The sequence below is a fragment of the Stigmatopora nigra genome, chromosome 6 (assembly GCF_051989575.1).
Source record: "Stigmatopora nigra isolate UIUO_SnigA chromosome 6, RoL_Snig_1.1, whole genome shotgun sequence".
In the NCBI taxonomy this organism is placed as follows: Eukaryota; Metazoa; Chordata; class Actinopteri; order Syngnathiformes; family Syngnathidae; genus Stigmatopora; species Stigmatopora nigra.
The window spans coordinates 16,217,343-16,240,353 of record NC_135513.1 but is presented as its reverse complement, the minus strand read 5'-3'; the positions used below and the strand labels follow the sequence as shown (position 1 = coordinate 16,240,353).

At 54.8% G+C, this 23,011-nt stretch overlaps 3 protein-coding genes across 8 annotated transcripts; 1 reads left to right on the top strand and 2 right to left on the bottom strand.

Annotated features, from left to right (window-relative positions):
• Window positions 1-1,240: 1,240 nt before the first annotated feature.
• Window positions 1,241-7,416, bottom strand: LOC144197779 (protein AF-17-like). 3 transcript variants are annotated; one of them, XM_077718409.1, is made up of 20 exons: window positions 6,782-7,416; window positions 6,253-6,332; window positions 6,064-6,118; window positions 5,863-5,972; window positions 5,650-5,753; window positions 5,448-5,541; window positions 5,268-5,369; window positions 5,095-5,193; window positions 4,878-5,016; window positions 3,972-4,787; window positions 3,492-3,655; window positions 3,318-3,408; window positions 3,179-3,245; window positions 2,973-3,121; window positions 2,641-2,838; window positions 2,416-2,492; window positions 1,898-2,316; window positions 1,756-1,828; window positions 1,512-1,640; window positions 1,241-1,417 (listed from the first exon to the last, which is right to left on the bottom strand). In XM_077718409.1, the coding sequence occupies exons 1-20, from the start codon at window positions 6,888-6,890 to the stop codon at window positions 1,394-1,396; spliced, it is 3,099 nt and encodes a 1,032-aa protein (XP_077574535.1). In that variant the 5' UTR covers window positions 6,891-7,416; the 3' UTR covers window positions 1,241-1,393. The 3 variants fall into 3 exon arrangements, with proteins under 3 accessions (XP_077574535.1, XP_077574534.1, XP_077574536.1); XM_077718408.1 differs by having other exon boundaries at window positions 5,268-5,372; window positions 6,782-7,408; XM_077718410.1 differs by lacking the exons at window positions 1,512-1,640; window positions 1,756-1,828 and having other exon boundaries at window positions 1,241-1,435; window positions 2,095-2,316; window positions 5,268-5,372; window positions 6,782-7,400.
• A 684-nt stretch (window positions 7,417-8,100) lies between these two features.
• LOC144197781 (zinc finger protein Aiolos-like) lies at window positions 8,101-20,838 on the bottom strand. 4 transcript variants are annotated; one of them, XM_077718415.1, is made up of 9 exons: window positions 20,296-20,838; window positions 13,390-13,480; window positions 12,954-13,049; window positions 12,776-12,874; window positions 11,556-11,879; window positions 11,133-11,300; window positions 10,860-11,030; window positions 10,047-10,163; window positions 8,101-9,341 (listed from the first exon to the last, which is right to left on the bottom strand). In XM_077718415.1, the coding sequence occupies exons 3-9, from the start codon at window positions 13,003-13,005 to the stop codon at window positions 8,788-8,790; spliced, it is 1,485 nt and encodes a 494-aa protein (XP_077574541.1). In that variant the 5' UTR covers window positions 13,006-13,049; window positions 13,390-13,480; window positions 20,296-20,838; the 3' UTR covers window positions 8,101-8,787. The 4 variants fall into 4 exon arrangements, with proteins under 4 accessions (XP_077574541.1, XP_077574538.1, XP_077574537.1 ...); XM_077718412.1 differs by lacking the exon at window positions 20,296-20,838 and adding an exon at window positions 19,068-19,247; XM_077718411.1 differs by lacking the exon at window positions 20,296-20,838 and adding an exon at window positions 13,595-15,330.
• LOC144197782 (insulin-like growth factor-binding protein 4) lies at window positions 14,596-21,656 on the top strand. Its single transcript, XM_077718416.1, has 4 exons — window positions 14,596-15,240; window positions 18,759-18,913; window positions 19,641-19,766; window positions 20,423-21,656. Exons 1-4 carry the CDS (start codon window positions 14,904-14,906, stop codon window positions 20,558-20,560), a joined length of 756 nt encoding a protein of 251 aa, XP_077574542.1. The 5' UTR covers window positions 14,596-14,903; the 3' UTR covers window positions 20,561-21,656.
• Window positions 21,657-23,011: the final 1,355 nt, after the last annotated feature.

The window sequence follows — 23,011 nt, the reverse complement described above, 5'->3', positions numbered from 1 at the left end:
AGTTGCCTTCTGACAAAACAAACTCCTAAACTAATGACCTTGATGTGACGTGGAGAGGAGCGTATTTCAAAAGCAAGCCCAGGTCGGATCAATCCACAAGCGGCAGTAGCAAAGATGGCTCTAAGAGCACTAAAACACACCATGGTGACAGCATTTTCATGACGGTTAGCATCATGTGTTGGAGCTTCAGGTCCTATCTAGTACCTTTCTGAAGCACCAACAACTAAACAACATTGGATTTGAACCCCCCCCCCCCCAAAAAATGACAGTTCGAAATAAGTAGTACGTACACTGTATGGAAGTTATCGTGATGAGCTTATTCACAAGTATGATTGAATGAAATTGGTTAGCTTGACAATGGGTTTAGGATGATCACTAGTTACACTCCATGTATCTGTAATAAAAAATACAAATAATGAGCAATAGAGCCTTTGGCCGTCCGTAACTCTTTCTCTCTACGTGTTCAGAAACGTTAAGGCATTCTCTATCCAGTATATTGCTAAATAAACAGCCAGTCAGAAGACGTCAAACTACACAAGGTTTAGCAAAAAAAAAAAGAGGAGTGGCAAATTTCATTGAAAAAAACTCATCAGAAAAAACTAAACGGCTCCGCCGACGACAAACGACGTCAAAAGTGCGCACAGATTCAGTGGGGGCAAGAAAAAAAATTCACATTGACAACTTCCAAAAGTTTATCATAAGAAAACCTCTCCAAGTTCCCTGCTTTTCAAGAAATGGGAGGACTGGCTCTTGGAGGCCATTTGGACGGATCCGCGCGTACACACAGCAGTAAAGCACGTGGCCTCCATCCCAGTAGTAGAAAGACTTGTCACAAAGTGAAAATGTTGAGGTAATCGTTAGCACTGGCCACGCGCAGTCGTCTGGCTGACTGCTGACTTTGGACCCGTCGGGGAATGGTCAAAGTCCGTGTGAGAGAGAATACAAGAGAAGAAAGCAAACGCTCGGAAGAAATGCCACGACGGAAGACATTTACGGGAAGACAAAGCAAAGTGGGAGTGACCAAATTCCCACATTAATTGCCAACCACCCAAGAGGAAAGCCACGGAAATGATGATGCGTTTGCCGAGATCAACGCTTGAGATGGGGAGAGGAAAGGGGGAAAAAAAACCCAACCTAGATTGCTAGCTACCCCTCGGTCTAGCTGACAAATTAGTGCAATTCAAAAGGAGAGCACGGTGCTCTCTGGAAAGCTGCCAGTGTAAAAAAAAAAAAAATTAAAAAAAAACACCAAGAAACCCGCCTTCCATACCTCCAAACAAGCTTCCCCTGGTGTCCACCCTCTTATACATTCATTCAAGAGGCGCATAGAAACGGGGCTCCCGGCGTCCACCTCCGTTCAGTCATCGGGAAGGACACATTTCTTCTCGCGGGTTCATCCGTTCTTGTCTCCCGGAGCCTGGAGGATGGCCATTCCAATTCAAAAAAAAAGCCCTCAAACACACCGCAGGAGGAGAGTGGCCCGTCGAAAGGCCACCCGACGCAACGCTTGCCTTTTCGCTCCTGGCGTCCTGTCGGCCAAAGAGGCCGGCGCCGTTGGCCGGGGCGGACGCCGTGAGGCGCTGCTGCCGCTGCTGCCGCTGCCTCTGATGAAGTAGCTGGCATACCACCGCCCTCTGCTCCTATCGTGGAGAAAGGGGCGCGATCAGTGGGCGGTGTGGGATGAGCCATCCTCGCTCCCGGGCGGGCCCAGGGAACTGGACCCACTGTTTGCTTAAGAGTAAAAGAATACATTACGGGAGTCAAGTTTTGGGACGCCAGGAACTGTTGGACTTGCTGCTCCAGAAGCACGTGTTTGTGCTGCTCCGACCTGAAAGACGCGCGCTCAAATCACACCGTTTTTTTTCTCCCCCGGCCCTTCCATTCCGTCGTTACGTACGGGCTCCCGCTCTTGGCCACTTGCGAGCTCTGCGCCGTCGTCTGGGGGTCGAGTGGAGGCGCCTGGGGCCGCAGAGCGGGGAGCGTGCCCTGGGAGCCGCTCCGGACGGGTGAACGCGCCACGGCGCCGTCGGGGGCCCCGTTCCTACTCGGTTGGGGCCGCAGAGCCGGGAGCGTGCACCGGGAGCCGCCGCCGCCGCCGCTCCGGACGGGAGAACGTACCACGCCGTCGGCGTCCAGGGCCCCGTTGGCACCGGGCTGGGGGCTCCCCGTCAACGACCCGCCCGCCCCGTCGCCCCAAGCTCGCCCGTTGGTGGGCGCTTGACTCGGCGCGGCGTCGGCGGGGCTCGGTTGCGGCGGGGGAGTGCTCCGGAAGGAAAGGGAGGAGCCGCTGCGGGACGGACTAGCAGAGCGGAGATCCTGGGAAGACAGACCAGAGCATTTTTGGCTCCGCCGCCCGTCCTCCTCCAGCCAAACCGACGTGCGGAAACGGAAGCGCGTACACGCAGAGGTCCTTACCTCGGAGGAGGTAACAAAGGAAGGCTCATTGAGGAAAGCGCTCTTGGACGGGGGGCTCTTATTGGCCGTTAGGTGGTCTGAAAAAAAGAGGGGGAAAATCAAAGAGTCGCGCCGCCGTCCACGTGCCCACTGCGCAACCACGACAAGATGGGACGAGAAAGGCGCGTGGACGCCAAGCGGCGGCGGCGGCGGCCAGACGGAGAGCAGACGGGCGGGCGGGCCCACCTCGAGCGCAGGACGAGGAGTTGAGGCGGGCCACGGCGTGGAAGGAGCCCCGGCCGGGATGAGCGTGAGGGAAAGGAAGCGCCAATTCCGTGTTGAGCGACTGCAGACGCTCCCGTTTGGCCGTCAGACTGAGAATCTGCTCCTGGAGACGCTGGTTTTCCTGCTGAAGCGAGTGGAGCGACTGGAGGATGTCCACGACTGTCGCAGACGGACACAATCATCCGTGCAATAACATCCAGAGAGAAAGAGAAAGAGAGAAGCGCTCTGTTAGGCGACTTTTCACCTCTTTTCTTTCTCAGGGCGGCACGGATAGATACAAAAAAAAGACTCACTGTTCACCCCAAATTCTCCGTCGCTGTGTTTCTCCAACAGGAGCTCGATGTGGGCGTTGGCCCGGGGGGCGTCTTCCCCACACGCCGGACCCCCGCCGCCGCCGCCATCCCTTTGCCCGAACAGGAGAGGGAGGGAGCTGACGGGCGACCTGCGTCGGGGCAAAAGTAAGCGCCCCCACCCCAAAATATCCGGCCAGGAGACGTACCGTGAGCAGAGACTCTCCCTCGGGGAGTTTCCCTGACACGGGAAGCGACAGTCGTCCGGCTCCGACTCTGGGAAACCAGAGCGTGCGTATTGATCGAGGCCGGACGACAATAAAAACAAAAAAAACATGCGGCCCGTACCCGTCAGCGAGGCGGCGGCTCGACTCGCCGGCGCGGAAAGAGCGCCGATGAACCCCTGCGCGCCGTACGGACCGCTCCAAGCCGGATGCGCCTAGAAGGGCAAGCCGGCCGTGAGGAGTCCGGATGGCGACGAGGCCGGACGGCGACGAGGCCGGACGGCTCCGCTTTCCGTACCTGCGCTATGGAAACGGCGTCGCTGGATTGGATGGAGCGCGCCTGGCCGGGGAGGAGCCCCGACGACGGCGAAGCGCCGCACGCCCCTCCGCCCGACGAGACGGCGGCGCCGCAGACGCTTCCGCCCAGCAGCGAGAGAGGCTTCTTCAGGCTGCCGTAGATACCTAGGCAAGGAAGGCGGGCTCAGAAAAAAAGGCACCGTGGTGGTGGGGAAATGGACGTGCTTGTACTATGGGGGAGCTGGTGGCCTCAATGGCAGCCAATTAGTAGGATTGCACAAACAGACTCAAAAGCTTAAACCGCTGTGTGGACAAATGCTCGGTGACCCATCGGGATGGGCGTTTTGGGCTTGCCGCAGATGGACGGGGACTTGGAGCTAAATGCTAAAGTCAAAGCCGGCTACAGGCAAAGACGCTCGCCATCACACGGAGCACTTTCAAGTGTCACTTTTTAGAACCGCCCGCCCACCCACTCACTCACCTGGGCCGGCCGAGGAGGAAGGCCCGGCGTCGGATGGCGACGGGGCCGGGCGGGGGGCCGACGTCCATTCCGGGTACGAGGAGGAGGAGGCCGGGCCCGGAGGGAGCGACGTCGGGTCGCGGTACGACGAGGCCGGCGGCGGCGGCGGCGGAAGAGCGGCGCGGGGGCGAGCGTGCTCTTTCCTCACTCGGTTCTTGCTCCCCCGAGGCCGGCCCGGACCGTGGCGGCTCTTCTTGTCGCTGCCGCCGCCGCCGCCGCCGCGGTGTCTTCTCTCTTGGGACGGGGGCGGGTGGCTCTCCCCCGCCGGCTCCGCCTCTCCCGGGATAGGCGGCGTACTCCTTGGTGCCAACTTGCACAGGGACTTGGAGGTTCTGTGGTCTCCCGACGAGGAGATCTTGCGGATCTTGCTGCTGCCGCCGCCGCCGCCGCCACTGCCGCTGCCCCCCAGCACCGACGTGGAGGTGATGCGCATGACCGAGCCAAACGTGGAAATGGTCACCTTGTTCTCGAAGGGGCCGGCGTTTCCGTCGGAGCGACGGTGGCCCCGCGGGCCCTCGGCGGGAGTCGCCGCCGCCGCCGCCACCGCCTCTTCTTCCTGACAATGATCGCGTTCCTCGTCCCCTCGCGCCTGGGATTTCTCGTCCCCTTTCTCGTCCTCCGGCGGCCTCCGGTGACGCTCTTTGCGATCTTCTCTGGCGTGGTGGTGATGGTGGTGGTGGAGGTGGCGGTGGTCGCCCCCCGGCCGGTGGTCGCGCTCCGGACGCGAGGAGGAGGAGGAGTACTGGTGGAAATCTTGCACCGAAGACGGGGCTCCGCCTTTTGGGCGGGAAAAACCAGGGTGGCGCCGTTCAAACTTGGCCCAAACGTGGGACAAATCCCTCCCCCCTGACGTTAGCCCGCTCGTACCTGGAAGAAACGGACTGGAGGAGCGGGAAGAGGAGGAGCTCCTGCCGTTGCTTCCCGTTTTCTTGGCGTGGTGACTGTGGGAAGTGACATTCTTGGACTTGCTTTCGCCGTCTTTGTCAGCGCCGTGACTGGAAGAGAGCTGTTCCCGCACCCTAAAATGATTGGCCGGCTCGCCGTACGCCACCGCCGCGGGCCGGCGGACCCCGTCGCCCCGTACCGCGTCCGTTGGGCCGACGGAGCCCGTTCCCCGTAGCGCCTCCTGGGGGCCGGACGACTGCCAGTGGCGCTCCTTTGGCCGCATCTTCTCCTTGTGACTCTGCAAATCAAGTTGACGGGTGTTACGTCTCGGCCGGTGCTTGGCGGCGGAATGAGGCGGAGGGCGCGCGCGACCTTTCTCTGCCGGTGAAAGTAACGCCTGTCTTGCGACGGAGAGGCGGAGCGGCCCCCGGAATGCGCCGAGGTGCTACCGGGATTTTCGCCCGAACGTCGTTTCTTCTGCGGCGGACGGGGAGACGCCGGTCAACCCGTTCCCCCCGTCGAGCGCGACGAGGGGGAAGGACGCCCTCGTACCATTTTGTTGTAGTGGCGCTTGCAGTAGCCACAATATTTGACGTTGTCCGCCTCGGGGCCTTCCTCCTCGCACAGCAGGCCGGCCATCTGAGCGCTGACGGACGGAAAAATGCTTTTCTTCACCAGAACACGCCCACGTTTGTCCGGGTCGAGCGTTCACTCTGCGGGCGCCGAGACAAACCCACGAGAGAGGACGGCCTACCAGGTGACGTGGAAGGCCTGTCTGCAGCCCTGCCGGTTGCAGGCCATGCACGCCCCGCACGCTGCCTTGCTCTCTCGACCGTGGTCCTCGCAGATGTAACATGTCTGGGGAAAGGAGAGAGAGGGGGGGACTTGCCTGAGTCGGGGAATTGGGACGGACGTCCTCGATCGGAGGATTCGGAAAAAAAAACAAATGCCGAAGATGCTTCAATACCTTCATGTATCGCTCGTGTGGAACATACTGGAGAATGATGGGCTCCATGGTCAGCACGTTGGCAAACTGCACCTCGGGTATGTAGAGGGCGCACACCACGTGAGCCCAACCTGAACGGGGGAGACGGAAAGCATGACAAATGAAGGACGGGGACACAAAAAAAAGGGCCAACGGCGGCGTCAAGCAAGGTTAGAAGAGGACCTCCGCTGTCTGTTCTCTTGAGAGCGCCATCTTTGTGGGGGCATAACTCACACCTCTGAAAGGAGGAAAAAAAATGAGCGCGGCTTATTGGGTCAGTGACAAAGAAAGAGGGAAAAGAGTGTTTGTACTTCTTTTTTTTTTGGCTAGGCTACTTGACTTTTTTTTTTTTTTTTTGGCTAGGCTACTCACCACTCTGGCCGCCCTCTCCTGGGACTCGCACTTGCGACAGAACCACGGGCCCGTGGGCACCTGGACGATGCCGTAGCATGCTGACACACAACAAAAGGCTTGGTGAACGTCGGGGTCACGCCCCCAAACACACACACACACACACACACACACACACTTCAAAACTCCAACACAAAAGCTCAACTCCAGCTGAAGTTCTACGTGCTTTTTTTAATGCCTCCCACTATTTATTCTGTCCATCAAAAGGCACCTTCAGGCAAGGAGGACCACTAGGGGGGCGGGGAGCATGTAGGCTCAGTGTCAACAACAAATGGCCCTCCCACGAGGGCAGGTTCCTGCTGCCTGGAACCGCCTCAGCCAAACACAAACCAAAAAGCCGTCTAGGCCAGGCAGGCAGGCAGGCAGGCAGGCATCCCCCTATCCAAGCCCCCAGCGCCTCCAAAGCCGTAGCCCACCCCCGCTACCTTCCTTGGTCGTCGCAGCTGTCCGCTAAGCAATTGTGTGCTAACCGGCGGCTAAGGTTTGGTACCTTGATGCACGGCGACGTTGCAGCCGTGTCCGTCACAGTAGACGAGTGGATTCTCCGCCCACCCTCGCTCGTCGGAACACACGCAGCAACCTCCGACCATTTCCCGCATGCTGCTCCCATACGAAGAAGCGTATCGGGGGTGGCGGGAGGGGGGTGAAATCGCCCTCTCCCGGCAGCGAAGCGAGCGGCGCTGGTGGCGCGGGTGGCGCGGCTGACGCGGCTGACGCGGGTGGCGGCGGCGGCGGCGGAGAGAAAACCGAGAACACAATCTCGTCTCTCGCTCGGACCTCGAACCGTCAGGCGGCGGGCGCCGCTCGCTCCCTCGCTGGCGCCGCTCGCTCCCTCGCTAGCGCCGCCGCGGGGCCAATTTGGGCGGAAGGTCGCTCGCAGCTAACGTTTTTTCCGCGATGTCCTCCCAGTCCCCATAGAGGCGATGCAGTGCGCATGCTCACACCGAATCCTCCGAGTCAAGAGAACCGCTAGAGCCGAGGTAGCGGTCGCGCGTCACACGCGCACACGCCCACACAAGCACACGCGCACACTTTCATTCTCCATTTCACATTTCCATCCCTCTCGAAGGGAGGGGACGATCAAAAGGAGCGTTTGCCTTTTGTTTTCGGCACACCGATTGCTTTGAAACAGCAGGCCGGGAGGTGCGCCATTAAAACCGCTGGATGCGATGTACCCGTTGGTGATCAACGGGTCGACAGCGACACCCGCAGGGGCTTGGCAGAATAACAGGTCACCATTGCAAGCGATTTCACCAGCCGTGCTTTTCAAATGAGAATGTTTCAAAGAGAGAAATAGAGGTCGATTTCAAGAACGTAGCACACCAATTGTTTTTTTTTCTTCTCTTTTCTTGACTGAATATGGTGCTACCAAATAGAGTGAAAAGAGTCCCCCAAAACGACTCAAATAAAAGTACTGTTTGTAACCTTGATGAAATTCGACTTAAATAGACCTATTGGTGTCAACGTGTACTGGAGTAAAAGTACAAGGTAGCGCCTTTAAATGTACTCCGAGCGAGTAAGTGACTTCCTTCCTGTGTGCGCGTTGTGGTTACAAAAACACTTGAGACAAGTTCAGCCTCACACTTTTTTTTTTCTTTCTTTCTGGAAGACATAAATGCAGAACAAGATAACACTGAACGTGAAATGTTAACAAGACTTGCCAGTCCCACTTCATAAAGTATGCTGTTCAAATACCTCAATCATTTGATAGTTGATGCTTGTTTGACTTGACTCTAGTAGTATTTACTGGATCTAAAGTGTCAACACATTTGTGAAAGAAGGACACAGTCAGTCAATAAAACAGGCCCATCCGAATAATGACTTCCTCTAAGCACCAAACAAATAAGCAGTAACACAGCGAGAAACCTTTTAATGGCTCTTCCTTTTGAGTGAGTCTGAAATTCCAACATGAGGCCATGTGCTCGCTCACATGGAAAATGTATTTTGCCTGCTTGGCTTTTCAGCGGGTTTCAAAAACACAAATATGGTCCCTTGGCTGTGAGTGTGGGACTCGTTGTTTGTTCCCGTCATTGGCTGCTGACTCATTTCATTTTCATGTAGGTGTCTTGCCTCAGAGTATATGTTTTCCTTTTAAACGTTCATATGAAAATGAAAGTTGCCGAATGAATCAATCTCTTACGAGTGGGGAAAAAAAAAAAACCCTAGAAAAGCATGACGGGAGAATGATGAGCGCAAATGTCATCTCGCATTGGAAGCCAAGCTGCGGTCTCGGCCTCCTAGGTGTTACTTCTCGTCAAAGCCAAAGTGAGAAAAGGGAAGTGCCGCCACCGATGGATAGATAGACAGACACCGTGCGCGTGTGTGTGCGCGCGCACGTCGAGGGCAACTGGATGAAGACGAACAAGCCAACAAGCTTCTCGTCAAGGAACTCTGCTTTTTCCCTTCAACTTTTTGAATGCGCGAGCAAAATAGAGCATTTGTTAAGGCCCGCCACACTGATATCGAGCCTTTTGATCCCCGCTCGGGGCACGGTCGCTACTTGGCTTCCGGCCGGTGCTCCCCGCGGACAATGTGCGAGGAGAACTCGTAGCGGTCCCGACTGCGATGGCCGCACACGTTGCACTCCAGCGGGTCGCGGAAGCCGTGGCAGCCCATGTGGATGGTGAACATCACGTAGTCCAGGAAGATCACCTTGCAGTGGCCGCACGGGAACAGGGGCCCGCCCTCGCCCCGCCACACCCGGGCGCCATCCGCGGGGGGGGACCACACGAGGGGGCGCGGTAACCCGTCGGGGCGCTCCGACTCGCGCGCCACCGTGAGACGGGAGCCCTCGTCGGGGAAGGCGTCCGCGCCCGGGGCTCGCCGGAGGGGCCGGGGGACGGGCGGCGCCCCGTGGCCGCCGTCGCCCGGGCCGACGGGGCCCGCCCGGCGCGGGACCGGGTACGGCCCGCGCCGGGGAGTCGGACGGCCCTCGGCCCCGGGAAGCGGGAACGGTCGCCGGACGACGGGCCCGGGGGAGCCCGGGGGATCGTCCCGTCGGTGAAGCGCATTTCCGTTCAAGCTCAGGTCCAGGCAAACGCCGTTGTCACCTACAGCGCCGCCGCAAAAACAAAGGGTACTCTGGTCAAAATTGGGGTATGGGGGAGGTGGGCGATTCGGAGGCCACATCAAAAGGGGTGCTCAATATGGCTCGAGAAACGGGATCAAGTCCAAACTGACGTTTAAAGAAAACAGAATAAAAAGGGAGCTCTGGGAGGGGGGGCTTAACGGGTCAAAAGATTCCAGAAGTGGGGCTCGCTCAAAGGGGTAGAAAATGAGAAAGAAAGAGAGAGAGAGAGAGAGAGAGAGAGAGAGAGCGAACGAGCTGATAGGAAGCAGATGAGTCAGAAAATTGCAGCTGCGCCACAGACAGAGAGGCACCTGCTCACGTTTCTGCTCTTTTTCTCTCTTTGCGCTTGAAGAGTTGAGCACAAAACCCCCGGGCGGCCCCCCCTCCCGCGGTTATTGAGCGGCCACATCTGGCTTCATTGGTAGAGCCCACTTTCCACCTTTGGGGGAGGCCAGTTTAGCCCACCGGCACACGGCATCGGGCCAGAGCGGGAAAAAAAGCCTTTCAGGCCCACACCAGACAAACGCCGCTCACCGCGTAGAGGAGGGCCGCTCATCCGGAGGGGGCCTTCCGGGGCCTTCCGGGGCCTTCCGGGGCCTTCCGGGGCCTTCCGGGGGCTTCCGGGGGCTTCCGGGGCCTTCCGGGGCCTTCCCGGGCCTTCCCGGGCCTTCCCGGGGACACTCACCCGTAAACCTTTGCGGCACGGAGCTCTTGCGTTTGGCCACGCTGGTGGCCAGCCTGTCCAGGAGCAGCGCCCGCTCCGTGCTGACGGGACGCCTCCAAACGGGACCCTCGTCCGCTTCTGACAATGACAAGGCGCAATTGGGTTAGCGGTCGGCGCGGACAGCAAAATGGCGACGGGCGTGAGAGCCAAGGTTTCCTTTGACCTGGCTTCCTTTCCCCGGTTTTGGCCCCCGCCTCTGCGGCGTGGCGCGCTCCCATGAGATGGGCGAGGTGCCCCGTCCAAAGTACGCGGGTGGCTGCCCTACATAAATAAGCGGCTCCGCGGGGAGAGGAAGTGGTTTTATCAAGCGGGAGACGGCAACGCCGCTCTGTGAAAAAGGAGGCCGCCGCCGCCGCAACGTGCGCCGCCGCAACGTGCGCCGCCGCGGCCTCTTTTTCCAATGCTGAAAGGAAAGGCTGCGGCCGGCGGCTCCGGCAGAAAAAAAAAAACGACTTATGCAAGCTACCATCGATCGGATGGTTTTGCGCGCGCATTGGCTAGCCATACGGCAGCAGCAGCAGCTCTCCCACGTGCTCAATATCCGGGATGGGGAAAAAAAATAGAAAGAGTGGTCGTCCCAGTGACTACTAGGATTCAGCACTGAAGCAAAAAAGAATATATATATTTTTTTCTATATGGGGTCGATCATTTTTCCTTTATCACGGCCATGTCTACATTAAGCGCCGTATTGGAGGGATTAGCGTACGCTGCCCTCATTTGGAAATGGTCGCCGGGGCGTGTCTTCCCGGGGGAAACAGCCCCGGAGCATCTCACCTTCTTCGGCGGGCGCGTCCGGGTAGACGTGGCACCTCTCCCGGTGTTCCTCCAGGGAGCTGCGCTGCTTGTAACTGCGACTGCAAAGGTTGCACTTGAAGGGCTTCTCCACTGTTGGAGGGCCAGACAAAAAGGACGCATGGTCTAACTTGCTCTTTTCTCCTACGGGCACTTTTAGAGACGCAAAAGGTGGGTGGGTGGGTGCCTTTGGTATCGGCGCTCCCGTGTCTTAGAGTGAGTGAGTGAATGTGTGTGCGTGTATGTTTGCCGTACCAGAATGGGTGCGCAGGTGTCCGCTGAGGGCGTCGCGTCGGCGGCAGGCGTAGCTGCACATGGGGCATTTGAAAGGCTTCTCCCCAGAGTGCAGCTTGATGTGGCGAAGCAGGTTGCCCTTCTGGGTAAAGGAAGCGCCGCACTGGCTGCAGTGGAACGGTCTTTCGCCTGGGACGCATGGACACCACAGTAAATAGCTGACATTTGCATTTGAAAAGGACCGACGACGGCTTCATCTTTGCAAGCACACGCCCGCCGGAACTTGTTGACTTGCGCCAATCAATGATGACTGTGGCCACTTGCAAAAGACAAAATCTAAGCTTTGAAAAGAGAGCAGAAGTAGGGCTCCGTTTGACCATACGTCCCTCCCACTTGAGCCTCCCTCCATTCATCCATTCATCCATGCCAAGTGGTGGAACTCACCCGTGTGGCTGCGCTTGTGCACCAGCAGCACGTTGATGCTGACGCAGGACAGGCCGCAGATGTCGCAGTTAAGCTTGCCCAGGGAGTGCGCGGGGGGAAGGCCGGCGCCGGCGCCGGCGGCCTCGCTCTCGTACGCCGGGTAGCGGAAGGGCGACGAGTCCCCCGACGGGCCGTCGGCTCGGGCGCCCTCCCCGTCGTCCTCGTCGTTGGAATCGTCCGTCCCGTCGGCGTGATATCCTTCCCCCGTTGGCTCCCGGCCGCCGTCCCTTTCCTCTTTGGGAAAAATGGTCCTCTCCGTCCCCTCGTCCTCCATCTTGATGGTGCCTAGAAGGGGTCAAAGGTGCACGCTTTAGTCAGCTGCGGAACGCGAACCAGTTTGATTCTCAAAGTGCCACCACAGAGTCTTCTAGTATAGACGGCGTGAAAATGAAGGGCGAGAGTGGAAAAAAGAGAAAAGAGAAAAAGGTCCAAAGTGCGCCGGTCGCAGGATGCGGCCGCGGAGCCACCGCGGAGCCACCGCGGAGCGACCCAACCGACGTGACACATTTGCGCAACTGGGGTTTGGGAAAGGCGCCGGGGGAAACGGCCGGCAGTTGTGCGTGGGTAGAGAGAGCGCTGCTTTCCACCGGCGTTTTCCGTCGCCGAGATCTCTTCTAGTTGATGTTTTGGCCCCCCAAAAGAGTCAAGGTCTTTTCATTTCATGCTTTGGAGTTGCGTACGTTGGTTTGCTCCGTGGCCCTTGCACTTGTTATCCATTTGAATGGCCCCTCGACGTCATTGTCTTCTTTTCTTTCTCTCTTTTTGCCTCCGTCACTCACGTCTTTTGTGTCTGAAGCGCCAGCATTTGGACAGGCTTCGTTCGGTATGCCGTCGTCTGGCAAACCAAGTATAGCACGATGACCGGCTGAAATGCGGCCCAGTCGACTCGTCAACAATTCCGAGCCAGGAAGCCGCTTCTGGAAGCAATTAATTGCGTGAGCGGGGGTTACCGCGCCACTTGCCCAACTTACGGCTAGACTGAGGAAGGAAGTAAGGAAGGAAGGAAGGAAGGAGGGCATCCTCAATCCTCACCATGGTGCTCTCACCTTTTGTCAAAGAGCAAGCATCAAAGTGTTTGCCATCATGTGAAAGAGAAGCGCTTTCACATTTCTCCCGTTAGTTTTGCTAGCTAACTCAGTTAGCAGCGCAGACGGGAAGAAGCTTGACTCGCCGTGGCCCACCTTTGATGTAGTGCAGCATTCCGTTCTCCGGGGAGGAGAGATCCCTTTCCCTTTGTTCCATCTCCGCCGGCGTCACGTTGGCATCGAGGCTGGAAATGTCTGCCAAAGAAACAGAAGAGCGTATCCCGTCAACTTATTGAAAAGCCAACCAATAGAGCCAGATTTGTATGTCACTTACCATAGCCCTTTCCTGATGTGGGTGAAAATCCAGAATGATCTTCCGAGTTCATGGTGGCAATTGTTTGTTTGGTTTTTTTTTCTGTAAAAAGAAGGGCTACAAAATGTGGTTTATTTGAAGCCTAACAAAGTGCACGCTTGACTGGCGTCTATTTCCTGCCTGCTTTTCACAAAGCCAAAAGTTGTTTTCACCACAAAACAGCAACACTTTTCAAAACTCAAGAATTTTCATCACGGGCAAAAAAACAGCAACCGACTCGAGCGCTCTTTGGATACTTTGCATGGCCACCAACGCAAGAGCCGCTCTCAGAGTTTTTTTTTTGTTGCCGCCAAAGGCTCGGGTGCACACGCTGGCCGGCTGGCGCGCCAAAATGTATCCCAGCGTATTTTGAGCAGGCATCCATCCAAAAGTCAACTGAATTGAGAAATCCTCTTACCTGCTGTGTTCTTTGTGCTTGGGTCAGGGAACACCTGCTCCACCTTCAGTGGAACATTTGAAGATCCAGCATCAGCTTCTGCGGAAGTCACCTCCAAACAAACAACAACAAAAAGGAGAGCTTAGTGCAGTGAACACAGCGGATTTCAAACGAGGTCAAGCCACGTCAATTGAAAAGACCACCAAGCGTGCGTGGCCTTTTCTACCATCAAAAATAGTCCCACTTGAGCACCGAGCATTAGGAGTCAATCAAGTGACAACGCCGACGACGATATCCAGCTAAATAGGTCCCCCCGCCCGCTTCTTTCACTTCAAGGAACCACGACGCCCTCTTGTGGCTACGAAACTTTTTCCCAAAGCACGTGCGGCGGAAAGCTGCCCGAGAACGGGAGACGGCTTCCTCGATCTCCGAGAGATATACTCGGCTCAATCCTCAATGGGATTCAAGTCAGAATATTTATTCAAGGTACTCGGCCAGTCTACCGAGTTAAAATGAAGGGAGTGTAGACGCCACCTGAGCCGGAAGGCTTGGACGTGGCCCACCGTGGCAACTGGCCAGAAGAAGAAGGAAATAAAAAATCCCTCACAAAGGCAGTACAATGACATGCAAGCTTTTCATGGTACAAAAATGGGAGGCCTTGGTGCAGATTCATCGTCAAATCTCCCTTCAAAAGCTTGGAAGCAGGGACAAAAGATAGCAATCTGTGCACACATTGGGAGCAGAGAATTCTCTAATTCAATCTTTCTTATCCAGCCATCCCCTCGGGGGAGCGAGGGGAAAAGGGGGGGGGCGCTTTTGGAGGCTTTTAGGGTCGCGGTAGGAGGGGTCGGACTGTCCATTTCCTTTTCCACGACGGGGCCAGCCAGCCAGCACAAACGAGAACATGTGCTCCCTCGGCCGCAGGGCAAATTGGGCCTTTTGACGTTGGCCGCCGTCATTGGCGGAAAGTGGCTTCTTCCGCACTAAAATTCAAGCAAAACAGCCCTTCTTTGTGCCGTCCAGCTTGAGAAAAAGAACAAGAGAGAGAGAGAGAGTAGCCTTGATTGTGTTGTTGAGTGGGAGACACACCGGGCGAGCGAGCGTGAGAGAGAGAGCGCTTTAGTCTGGCTTTTCTCTCCTCAGCCTTTCAGCTCCCCTCTCACTGTAAAAAAAAAAAAAAAAAAAAAAGAGGCGTGTCCACAGAGCAGTATAAAGTCCAAAGAGCGCCTCTCCAGCGGAGCTATTGTCACACGCCGCTCCTCCGCGGCCAGCAAAGCGGCCGGCCCACGACGCGCCCACTCCACCCTCGCCGGTTATTATCCCACAGAGACACTTTGAGGGGAAAAAGGGGCCCCGAGACGCCGGACTTTCCTAGGACAGGGACCAAAGCTAGCCCCGGGGCCGGCCTTCGGCCTCTGGTGCCGTCTTGCCGAATCGCTCGCTTCGCAGGCACCGCGAGCACCGCCGTCGTCCGGAGCGAACGTCAGAGCGCCCGGCGCCGCCGTCCCACGTCGGCGGGGCCCCCACCCCCCGCCATGGCGGCTCGGTCCGGCCGGGGCCTGCGGGCCCTGGCCGCGTTGACGCTGGTGACGCTCTGCTGGTCCGAGCGGGCCATCCGGTGCCCGCCGTGCTCGGAGGAGAGGCTGGCCGGCTGCGGGCCGCCCCAAGACTGCCAGGAGACGGTGCGGGAGGCCGGCTGCGGCTGCTGCCCCACCTGCGCCCTGCCCAGGGGGGCTCACTGCGGCGTCTACTCGCCCCGCTGCGGCGCCGGCCTGCGCTGCTACCCGCCGCAGGGCATGGACAGACCCCTGCGCTCCCTCATGCACGGCCAGGGCGTGTGCACCGACGAGAGAGAGGGGGAGGACAACTCAGGTGAGCCGGCCGGCCAGCGAGCGTGTCAACCTCTTTCTTACTCTCTCTGGCCTGAACTGATTGATGGCTTGGCTTGACTTGACTTGACTTGACTTGACTTGACTTGGCGGTCTGTCCCGTCACAGCGCCCCGTTTTCCGATCCCGATCTTCCCGCCGCCGCCGCCGCCGACGCACTTGTCGGCTTTTCCTTTTGTTCGGTGGGCCTTTTTGGTCCTCCTGGCCGAGCCTTATTTGCTTTGCCCGGGGCTGCGGTTCAATGGACTTTAGTGACTTCTCCCCGCCCGCGTGTCGGACAACAAACAGAGCGAGGTAGGCGGGGGCGCGCTTCCTCCAAGGAAAGGCCGGATGGAACAACAAAGAGTCAGCTCGTTGCTTAGAAAAGTCCCAGGTGGGTGGTGCGGTCGCCAGCGCAGCGGCATCTGTTTCCACTGGCCGGCCCCCCGCCGCCCCCCGCCGTCCCCCGCCGTCCCCCGCCGTCCCCCGCCGTCGGAGCCCACCACGTCGCCGGCGTCCGGCTCTCGCGGGAGGATGAGCTCATCGGCGCGCCTCCTGCCAGAGCTGAAATGAGAGCCTTCTGCTCCCCGTGCGTCGGTGAGGTCGGCACGTAGCGTGACTGAATGGAATCGGGGGGCGGGGGGGAAGACAAAAGAGAGAAAAAACACATGCTGTTTAGAGCGTGATCATAATTGGATTTTTGAAAAATGAAAACATAGAGGGATGTCGGGGATGACGTAGACTTTTGTCCCACAGCCATTGGACGTGCAACGGGACGGTCTGGGCCCTCGTTGAACTCTTCCGAAGAGGTCACGGAGGAAGCCTTAGGGTTCTGTTCTTCTTGCCCCCGGGTGACCTTTGGTGGCCGAGATGCACATTGAAGATAAAATGAGTCCCAGATGGAGAGAAGCCAAATAAATGAGCAGACTTGCTCAAGTGCCTGGCTCTCCAATGGAGACATGTTGTCACTTTTGTTTTTGCTGACTCGGCCGGGCTCCGTGGAGTGTCCCCTCCCCGAAAGGGACGCGTTGGACGGCGCTCCGTTCTCGTCCAGTCCCGAGGAACCGTCCGTCAGCCAGCCTTTGTCCGAGACAGATTTCCCACTTTTGGGACGGTGTTGCTTTGGGGAATGAATGAAATGGATAATCTCTCGGCTGGCCCTGCCGCTCCTGCCCTGCCCTCCCCCACTCCCCCACTCCCCAACTCTCTCACTCTTCTCAACTCCAAAGAGAATCCACCTGGATGTGGATGCGTTTTGGCAGCAGGCGGCAGACTGGCCAGCGGCAGACTGGCCAGCGGCCAGAGCAGCATGTGGCCAAGGGCTCCGTTCCGTCTCCCTGCGCACTTTTGTACTTTTATACCAATCCATCTTGATTTATTCTCTGCTTTTGGCCGGAGCCAACGACGGAGGGAGACCAGTCAGTGCAATTCCCCGCTTCCACGGCACGCGATCGTTCCGTGGAAGAAAAAAGGTCTTTTGCCTGCTTTGTTGACAGAGACGAGAAGAGAAGAGAGCGGGGGAGAGGAGGGGGAGGAGGGGAAAGGAGGAGGGGAGAGGAGGAAGGGCGTTTCTGTTTTTTTAAGAAGAAAGTCTACCAGAAAAGAACATCATCAAAAAAAAAAGCCAATGGCGCTTTGTTTGTGCACAGGGGATGTAAACATGAAACACATACCCCCCCCCCTTCTTTCTTGACTCAAGATGTGGGGAGGTTTTTTTTATAATGTGAAGTGCAAAGCCACATCTCTAGACGGGAGGCAAAGTTTAGGAATGACAGAGCTTTTCCTCTAGCGCCATGGCCACCGCCACACTTGCACTAAAACCCGGCCTTACGTCCAAGCTCGACGACAGAAATAGAGCGGCTTTTAGGAGATCTGAGCGAGGAAAAAAAAATAGAGAAAGAAGAAAACCCCAACAACAACAACTTCAGTCCACTTCCTGGCCTGTCAGGAGTTAATTAAAGCAAAGGGAAGCAAGTCACCTGGAAATGCTCCCAAAGCATCTGCAAGTCAGCCACCAAGCCGCAATTCCAGAGGAAATGATCCCAAGTTTAGAGGAAGTCACGCTAGTTAAACTCGTTCACCCAAAGTGGCGGCCGGCCAGTGAGATATTTTTTTTTTTGGGGGCCTAAAATAAAGTTGTTGTTGTTGTGTTGGCCAGACCAAGGCCAAAGTGACTTTTAAATGCAGAGGATTCCCAGCACCCTCCCACTTGTGGAATGTACTTCTTTGAGGATGGAACCAAGATTACGTTGGACCACACGGAAGGCAAAAGGGAGAGGAAAAAAAAAGGGAGAAAAAAAAGGGAAAGGCTCCCAAAGCAAAACACACCCTTTTTCAAAAAGCACTGGGTCAAGTGGGCGCCATTCTATTAAATACATCCTCTGCTTGTGACTTTCAAAAGACTTTTGGAGCAGATGATGCTTGGAAGCGGGCAGCACGTCAAACAAAAGTCAGCGCGCTTTCCCGGCCCACATATTTCCGTGCCGGGGGGCCGGACCGGCGGGGACGTACAAATGTCTTCCCCAACGTAAAATCTCAGCCCGCTTTTCTCCGACCACTTTATCCGACGGATGGGGAGGCGGCCTTCGCAGAGACTGCCGACGAGTAACATGTTGTCCCGGGGTTGACCTTTGACCCCGGGCGCCACACGCACAGCCGTCCCGGCCGGGGTCATCTGGGACACTTATTTCATCAGACGGGAAGAAGAAGAAGAAAAAAAAATGTCTGTCCGTCTGGGCTTGAAGGGAAAAAAGAAAAGAAAAAAGACAAGGGCGATTGACCTGGCCTTTGATAGGATCCAAAGCCTGTTGGAATTTGCCTGGCGCGGGGATTAGAAAAAAAAGACTGTTTCGAGACATTAGCGAGCCACCGTGACGTGAAATGAGGACAAAAGGAAAAAAGCAGAGCATCCAAATATCAAGGTTGTCCTTTGAATATTGTTGCCCACAAATGAGCTCACCGGTCAAGAAATGACCACAAATGGAACTTTTTCTTCTTCTTCTGACGTTGCTCAAGAAAAGACAGCTTTTTTCACCTTTTCATTTCATTTCAAACAAGTCACATTTCAAAAAAGAACGGCACGTGCAGAAGCTTAAACAAGGGGAATGTCTCAAAAAGGGAAAACAAGAACTTAGTTCATCCTAAAAAAAGAAATACTGCGACACAAAATAAACATGATAATGCGTAAAAGCCAGTTGAGGTCAATTTGAAGTGGAATCATCCCATGAAAATCAGATTGTCTTTTAATGTCAGCAGAACAGACTTGCTAACCGGGCCATTGCGTCATCATCCCAAAGTCAAAAAAAAAGTGCTGAGCAAAAAGCAACAAAGCAGAAATCTCACTCTTGACCCAATAGTCAGGAGGAGCCAGCGCGTGCAAACAGGCAGACCAGACCGGGGGGGGAGGAAGGAAAAAAGAAGCAATTTTGGATGAAGGAAACGTCTGAAACAATGCTGACCAGCCAAGATCAGGGCGGCGGTCTGACGGCCTTTTTTTCTTCTTCTTCTTCTTCTTTCCTTTCAGTGTTGGAACGGCAGGACGAAATGCTCCCCGACGGCGCTAACATCCGATGCGGCGCTCAAGACAAACGCTGCATCCAGAAAAGCTTGGCCCGACTGCCGGCCAAGTCCACCAATCAGAGAAGCAACGCGGCCAGGGAGGAGGCCAAAGCGGCACTGGTCAGTCCAATCCAATGAGCCTTGTCCGCTACCGCTACTATCGTGTTTACGTTTGGAACATTCCGATTCAATGCATTAACTGTCAATGAGGAAAAAGCGAAATAGAAGTGAGTAATGAGGCACAAGGGTTACAAGCCCACACATTGTGGCTTACCAATCTTTTCATGAATAATACTATCTGCGCTCCATTTATTTGCTGTGAAATGCTCTCATTTTCATGTCAGTCAGAAGAATAAAGCAGCACGATACGTCCCAAAACACACACGTGACAGACATACCGTCTTCAGACAAAATTGAAATTTGAATGCTAGTCAACTAGCGGGAGGGGGTGGACAAAGCTCTCATCGAGGGCTGCCTCCAGTGAGGGAGAGAGAGAGAGAGAGAGAGAGGGAGGGAGGCTGGGAGGCTGGGAGGCTGTCTGGCTCTTGGCTCTGACCGGGCGGGCGCAGCACAGCGGGGGATGGGGATTCTGAAACAAGAAGCACCTGACGCCAATCCACTGATTGCACTCGCAACACACAATATAGCCGTCTTCTTTAGAGGAAAGGAAAGAAAGCGCCCCCCCGCACCTGGCTTGCAGTATTGTTCCCCCCCAAAATAAATGATGGCAAAAAAGCTTAGAAGACGTACCAAAAGACACATTGGGGGAGAAACAAAATATCCCGTCATTCAATGGATAGATTTGTAAGAAAAAACTAACCCCCCCCCCCCCCCCACCCCCAACCAGGCACCGTGTCGGGCCGAGCTCCAGAGGGCCCTGGACCGACTGGCGTCCAATTCCCGCACTCATGACGATCTCTTCACCATTCCCATTCCCAACTGCGACAAAAATGGAGACTTCCACCCCAAACAGGTGGGTGGCACACGTATTTGTCATTGGCCATTTAACTTAAGATACCACCTCGACAAATTCCGAGAACCTCGACCAGCCCGGTTCTAGACCAGGAGTGGAAACTCTTCTCAACGTTCCAAGCAAAATGGTGTCCAAATATATACGAGTAAATGGTGTGTACGTGTGTGGGCTTTAATGAAATGCAGGAATGCAGACTTGTTTTGGGGTCAAAGTGAAGCGAGAAGTGGCTCATTCCTGCTTTTCCTCTGCAAAAACCAAAGAAAACATACGGTACATATTTTGGCTGTGGCTTTTTGAAGCCGCCGGAGAAAAGAAAAAAATCTCTATTGTTTTTCATCTTGGGCTGAAAGCCATTCCATCAAGTGGTTCCGTTCTAATTCATTTGGATGGCGTTCATTTTGCCACTACTATTTGCATTGCACTCTCCTGACAAGGGTCAATGATTTGAAACTATCTTTTTTTTTCTATCTGGGGCTGAGCCAGCGTTTGACAAATAATAACAAACAACCAGAAATAGTTTGCCACTTACCCAATCCAGGTCTCAACTTTGAGGCGTCCCGTCCAATGCGGCGAGTCTTGCCAAAAGAGGTCCGTGTCGATGGTTATTGGTGTTCGGATGGCCGCCGTTTGACCGCGGGCTCCGATTGTGCCCGCAGTGCCACCCGGCGCGCGACGGGCAGCGAGGAAAATGCTGGTGCGTGGACCAGAAGACGGGCACCAGGCTGCCGGGCCCGCCGGAACCGCGAGAGGAACTGGACTGCCACCAGTTGGCGACCGCCACTCTGCGGGACTGACCGGCGACCAGCGGCTGGCTTCTTGGTGGCGGCGCCTGTGGCGGACGCCGGCCCGTTTGCGGAAGGAAAAAAATCCCACGTCATCTCGGGCCCAAACTTCAGCAAGTCGGACTGGGTCTTTTGTTGTTGTTATTGTTTTTGTGGTCTTTTGCTCTCTTGTGCCCACGCCAGCCTCTCGGCCACTTTTGGACGCAGATCCATTCTTACCACCAGGTGGAGTTGCGACTTGAGGACTTGGAAGGAAGGACAGACGGACGGAGGGACGGACGGCCTTCTGAAAAACAGCCGCAAAAGGGAAATGTTGGATGCCAGAAGGTCACCACAGCCCCAAAAACCTGACCATGTGAAATATATATTCACAGAAATAGGGCAATAAAAAAAAACAACATATAAACCATATTCAAACAGGTTTCTGTAACGTCGGTTAATGTCTCCATTTGTATTTTATGCCTTAAGCAGACCAAAGAAAGATGAAAGGTCCTTGGAGAAAACATTTCAAATGATTCCAAGTTTAGCACTCAGAATTGTAATGTTTTTTTTTCTTTTTCTTAGCTCATGTCGTACCTAGTTTGTGGCCAGCCGCCATGCACTGATCCGACGACTGTAAATCCTTTTTACTGATGTATGTTAACACGTTCAAGCATTTGAAGGAGCACATTCAAGTGGCTTGGATTCAAAAGAGAAGACATTAAAAACACCACAATAGAAAAAAAAAAAGCCCAATTTCCCAAAGACTACTATTCCACGTACAAAGTCACCTCGATGACAACAATTGATCAACTATTAAAAGTTGGCTCTTTCTTTCAGATTTGCAACCATTGGTCTCGGCATTCAAATGAAAACAAACAAAAAAACGGCTAGCGGACGGTGGTACTTTTATACCAAAGTTTCTTGATCTCTAACATTGCTGTACTAAACTGTAACCACAGTCGATGATCATAGAATGTGTAGAAAATGATGCCCCCCGTCTTTGCATGTAGAGGAATCAGCAAGAAGCTGAAAAGAGACCAAGTGACCATTTGTTACATTGTTATAGTTTCCTTTTGGTTGGACTTGTACACGTTGAAAAGCATTCATTAAAACATTTTAGAAACACCATGGCCGCTTTGGTCATGAATCTTATCCTCGGGAATGGATTTAAATGAGCTTCTTTTTGATTGTTTCTGTGACGACGTCTGTCTTCCGTTGACCTGGGTCACCCGTGTCCATCCCTCGGCGTTCACCCCCAACCAAGGCAAACTCCAACGACTTCAATCAATTTGGGCCATTTTTACTCGTGACCTCACGCCCTTTCTACGGTTTCTCGGGACGACGTGACGCGCATTGTGATACACCCATTAAAAGCGTCAAATTATACCGAGGGAGGCCGGTGGAATGATTCGTACATAATGATATCCCGAGCTCAGCAATTTCTAAAAATATGGCTATTGCCTGACGCCAGAGTCAACTTTCAAATGGGCTTAGTTCCGCTAGCTGCCTCCATTTTGCGGGGCTCTGGGGGCTTAAGAAGGACCCGTCCGTCCGTCCGTCCGTCCGTCCTTGTATCAATATTACAAGAAGAGATTTTTGCCTCAGCACACTGATGGAAATGTCACAAGAGCACTCATTGATTGCCCACGGGCATCCAAAGCTGTGCTTGCGGGTGCATGAAAAAAAAAAACAAAGCCTAACTAACCCCAAGACGAACACACGGGCCTTAAAAGCAAAAGAATCAACATTTGAATGGATCCTAAAGGTGGCAGTTTAGGCAAGAATCCTTAGTTGTTCCCAGGAGGACAAAAGGGAACGCATCAATTCCGCATCATCACTAAAACAAGCCAAATTGAGGTTGGAAGGACGGCTAGACACGGAGGCCAAAGCCGCCGAGCAAAAGCTTGTTTACATGACGGGAACACACTTTGAGAAGTACGGACGGGCCTTGGGCGACGGGCCAAAAATGTCAACAGGAATGCAAAGTATTTGACTTGGGACAACACTGAAGCATCAACAAGACAAACATCCACTTTTGTCCTCCAGCACGCGGGAAATCATCACTATTGTAACACAATACAAGTAGAGGTGTACAATAAAGGATCGCCCAAATAACAAGAAAATCATGCAATTGCTTCACATTTAGTAAAAAAACATCAATAATAAGCTCATGAAATTGCAATGTCATTGGGGAATGGGGCTACGTGTGAGTTCAATGATTTTACTCACCCAAAAATCATTTTTACTTATACACAAGATGTGGCCTCCTTTGCCGGTTGTGACAGGTTAGCTTAGCTAGCTAGCTTCGGAGTTTTCTTTATTAAGTTCTTTCATTTCACTATGTTTGTCATTGCTGTCCGAAATAAAGACGCTACAAATATCCAGGAAATGGGAGAGAGGTGAAATGTTGGCGACTGTTGTTTTCATTGAGGAGGAGCTGAGCTAGCTAACAAACATTGTAGAAACGGCTGCCTAAATCAA

Excerpts from the sequence above, each read along its gene's own strand:
- LOC144197779 (XM_077718408.1), bottom strand. The coding sequence starts at position 6,890 with ATGCGGGAAATGGTCGGAGGTTGCTGCGTGTGTTCCGACGAGCGAGGG. Across the intron at positions 5,542-5,649 it reads CAGGCCTTCCACGTCACCTG|CGCTCAGATGGCCGGCCTGC; the intron begins GTAGGCCGTCCT and ends TCCGTCCGTCAG. Across the intron at positions 1,418-1,511 it reads AGGACGCCAGGAGCGAAAAG|GCTCCGGGAGACAAGAACGG; the intron begins GCAAGCGTTGCG and ends GCCATCCTCCAG.
- LOC144197781 (XM_077718411.1), bottom strand. The coding sequence starts at position 13,627 with ATGCTCGGTGCTCAAGTGGGACTATTTTTGATG. Across the intron at positions 11,301-11,555 it reads GCACAAGCGCAGCCACACGG|GCGAAAGACCGTTCCACTGC; the intron begins GTGAGTTCCACC and ends CATGCGTCCCAG. Across the intron at positions 10,164-10,859 it reads GGACGCGCCCGCCGAAGAAG|AAGCGGACGAGGGTCCCGTT; the intron begins GTGAGATGCTCC and ends TGTCATTGTCAG.
- LOC144197782 (XM_077718416.1), top strand. The coding sequence starts at position 14,904 with ATGGCGGCTCGGTCCGGCCGGGGCCTGCGGGCCCTGGCCGCGTTGACG. Across the intron at positions 15,241-18,758 it reads AGAGGGGGAGGACAACTCAG|TGTTGGAACGGCAGGACGAA; the intron begins GTGAGCCGGCCG and ends CTTTCCTTTCAG. Across the intron at positions 18,914-19,640 it reads AGGAGGCCAAAGCGGCACTG|GCACCGTGTCGGGCCGAGCT; the intron begins GTCAGTCCAATC and ends ACCCCCAACCAG.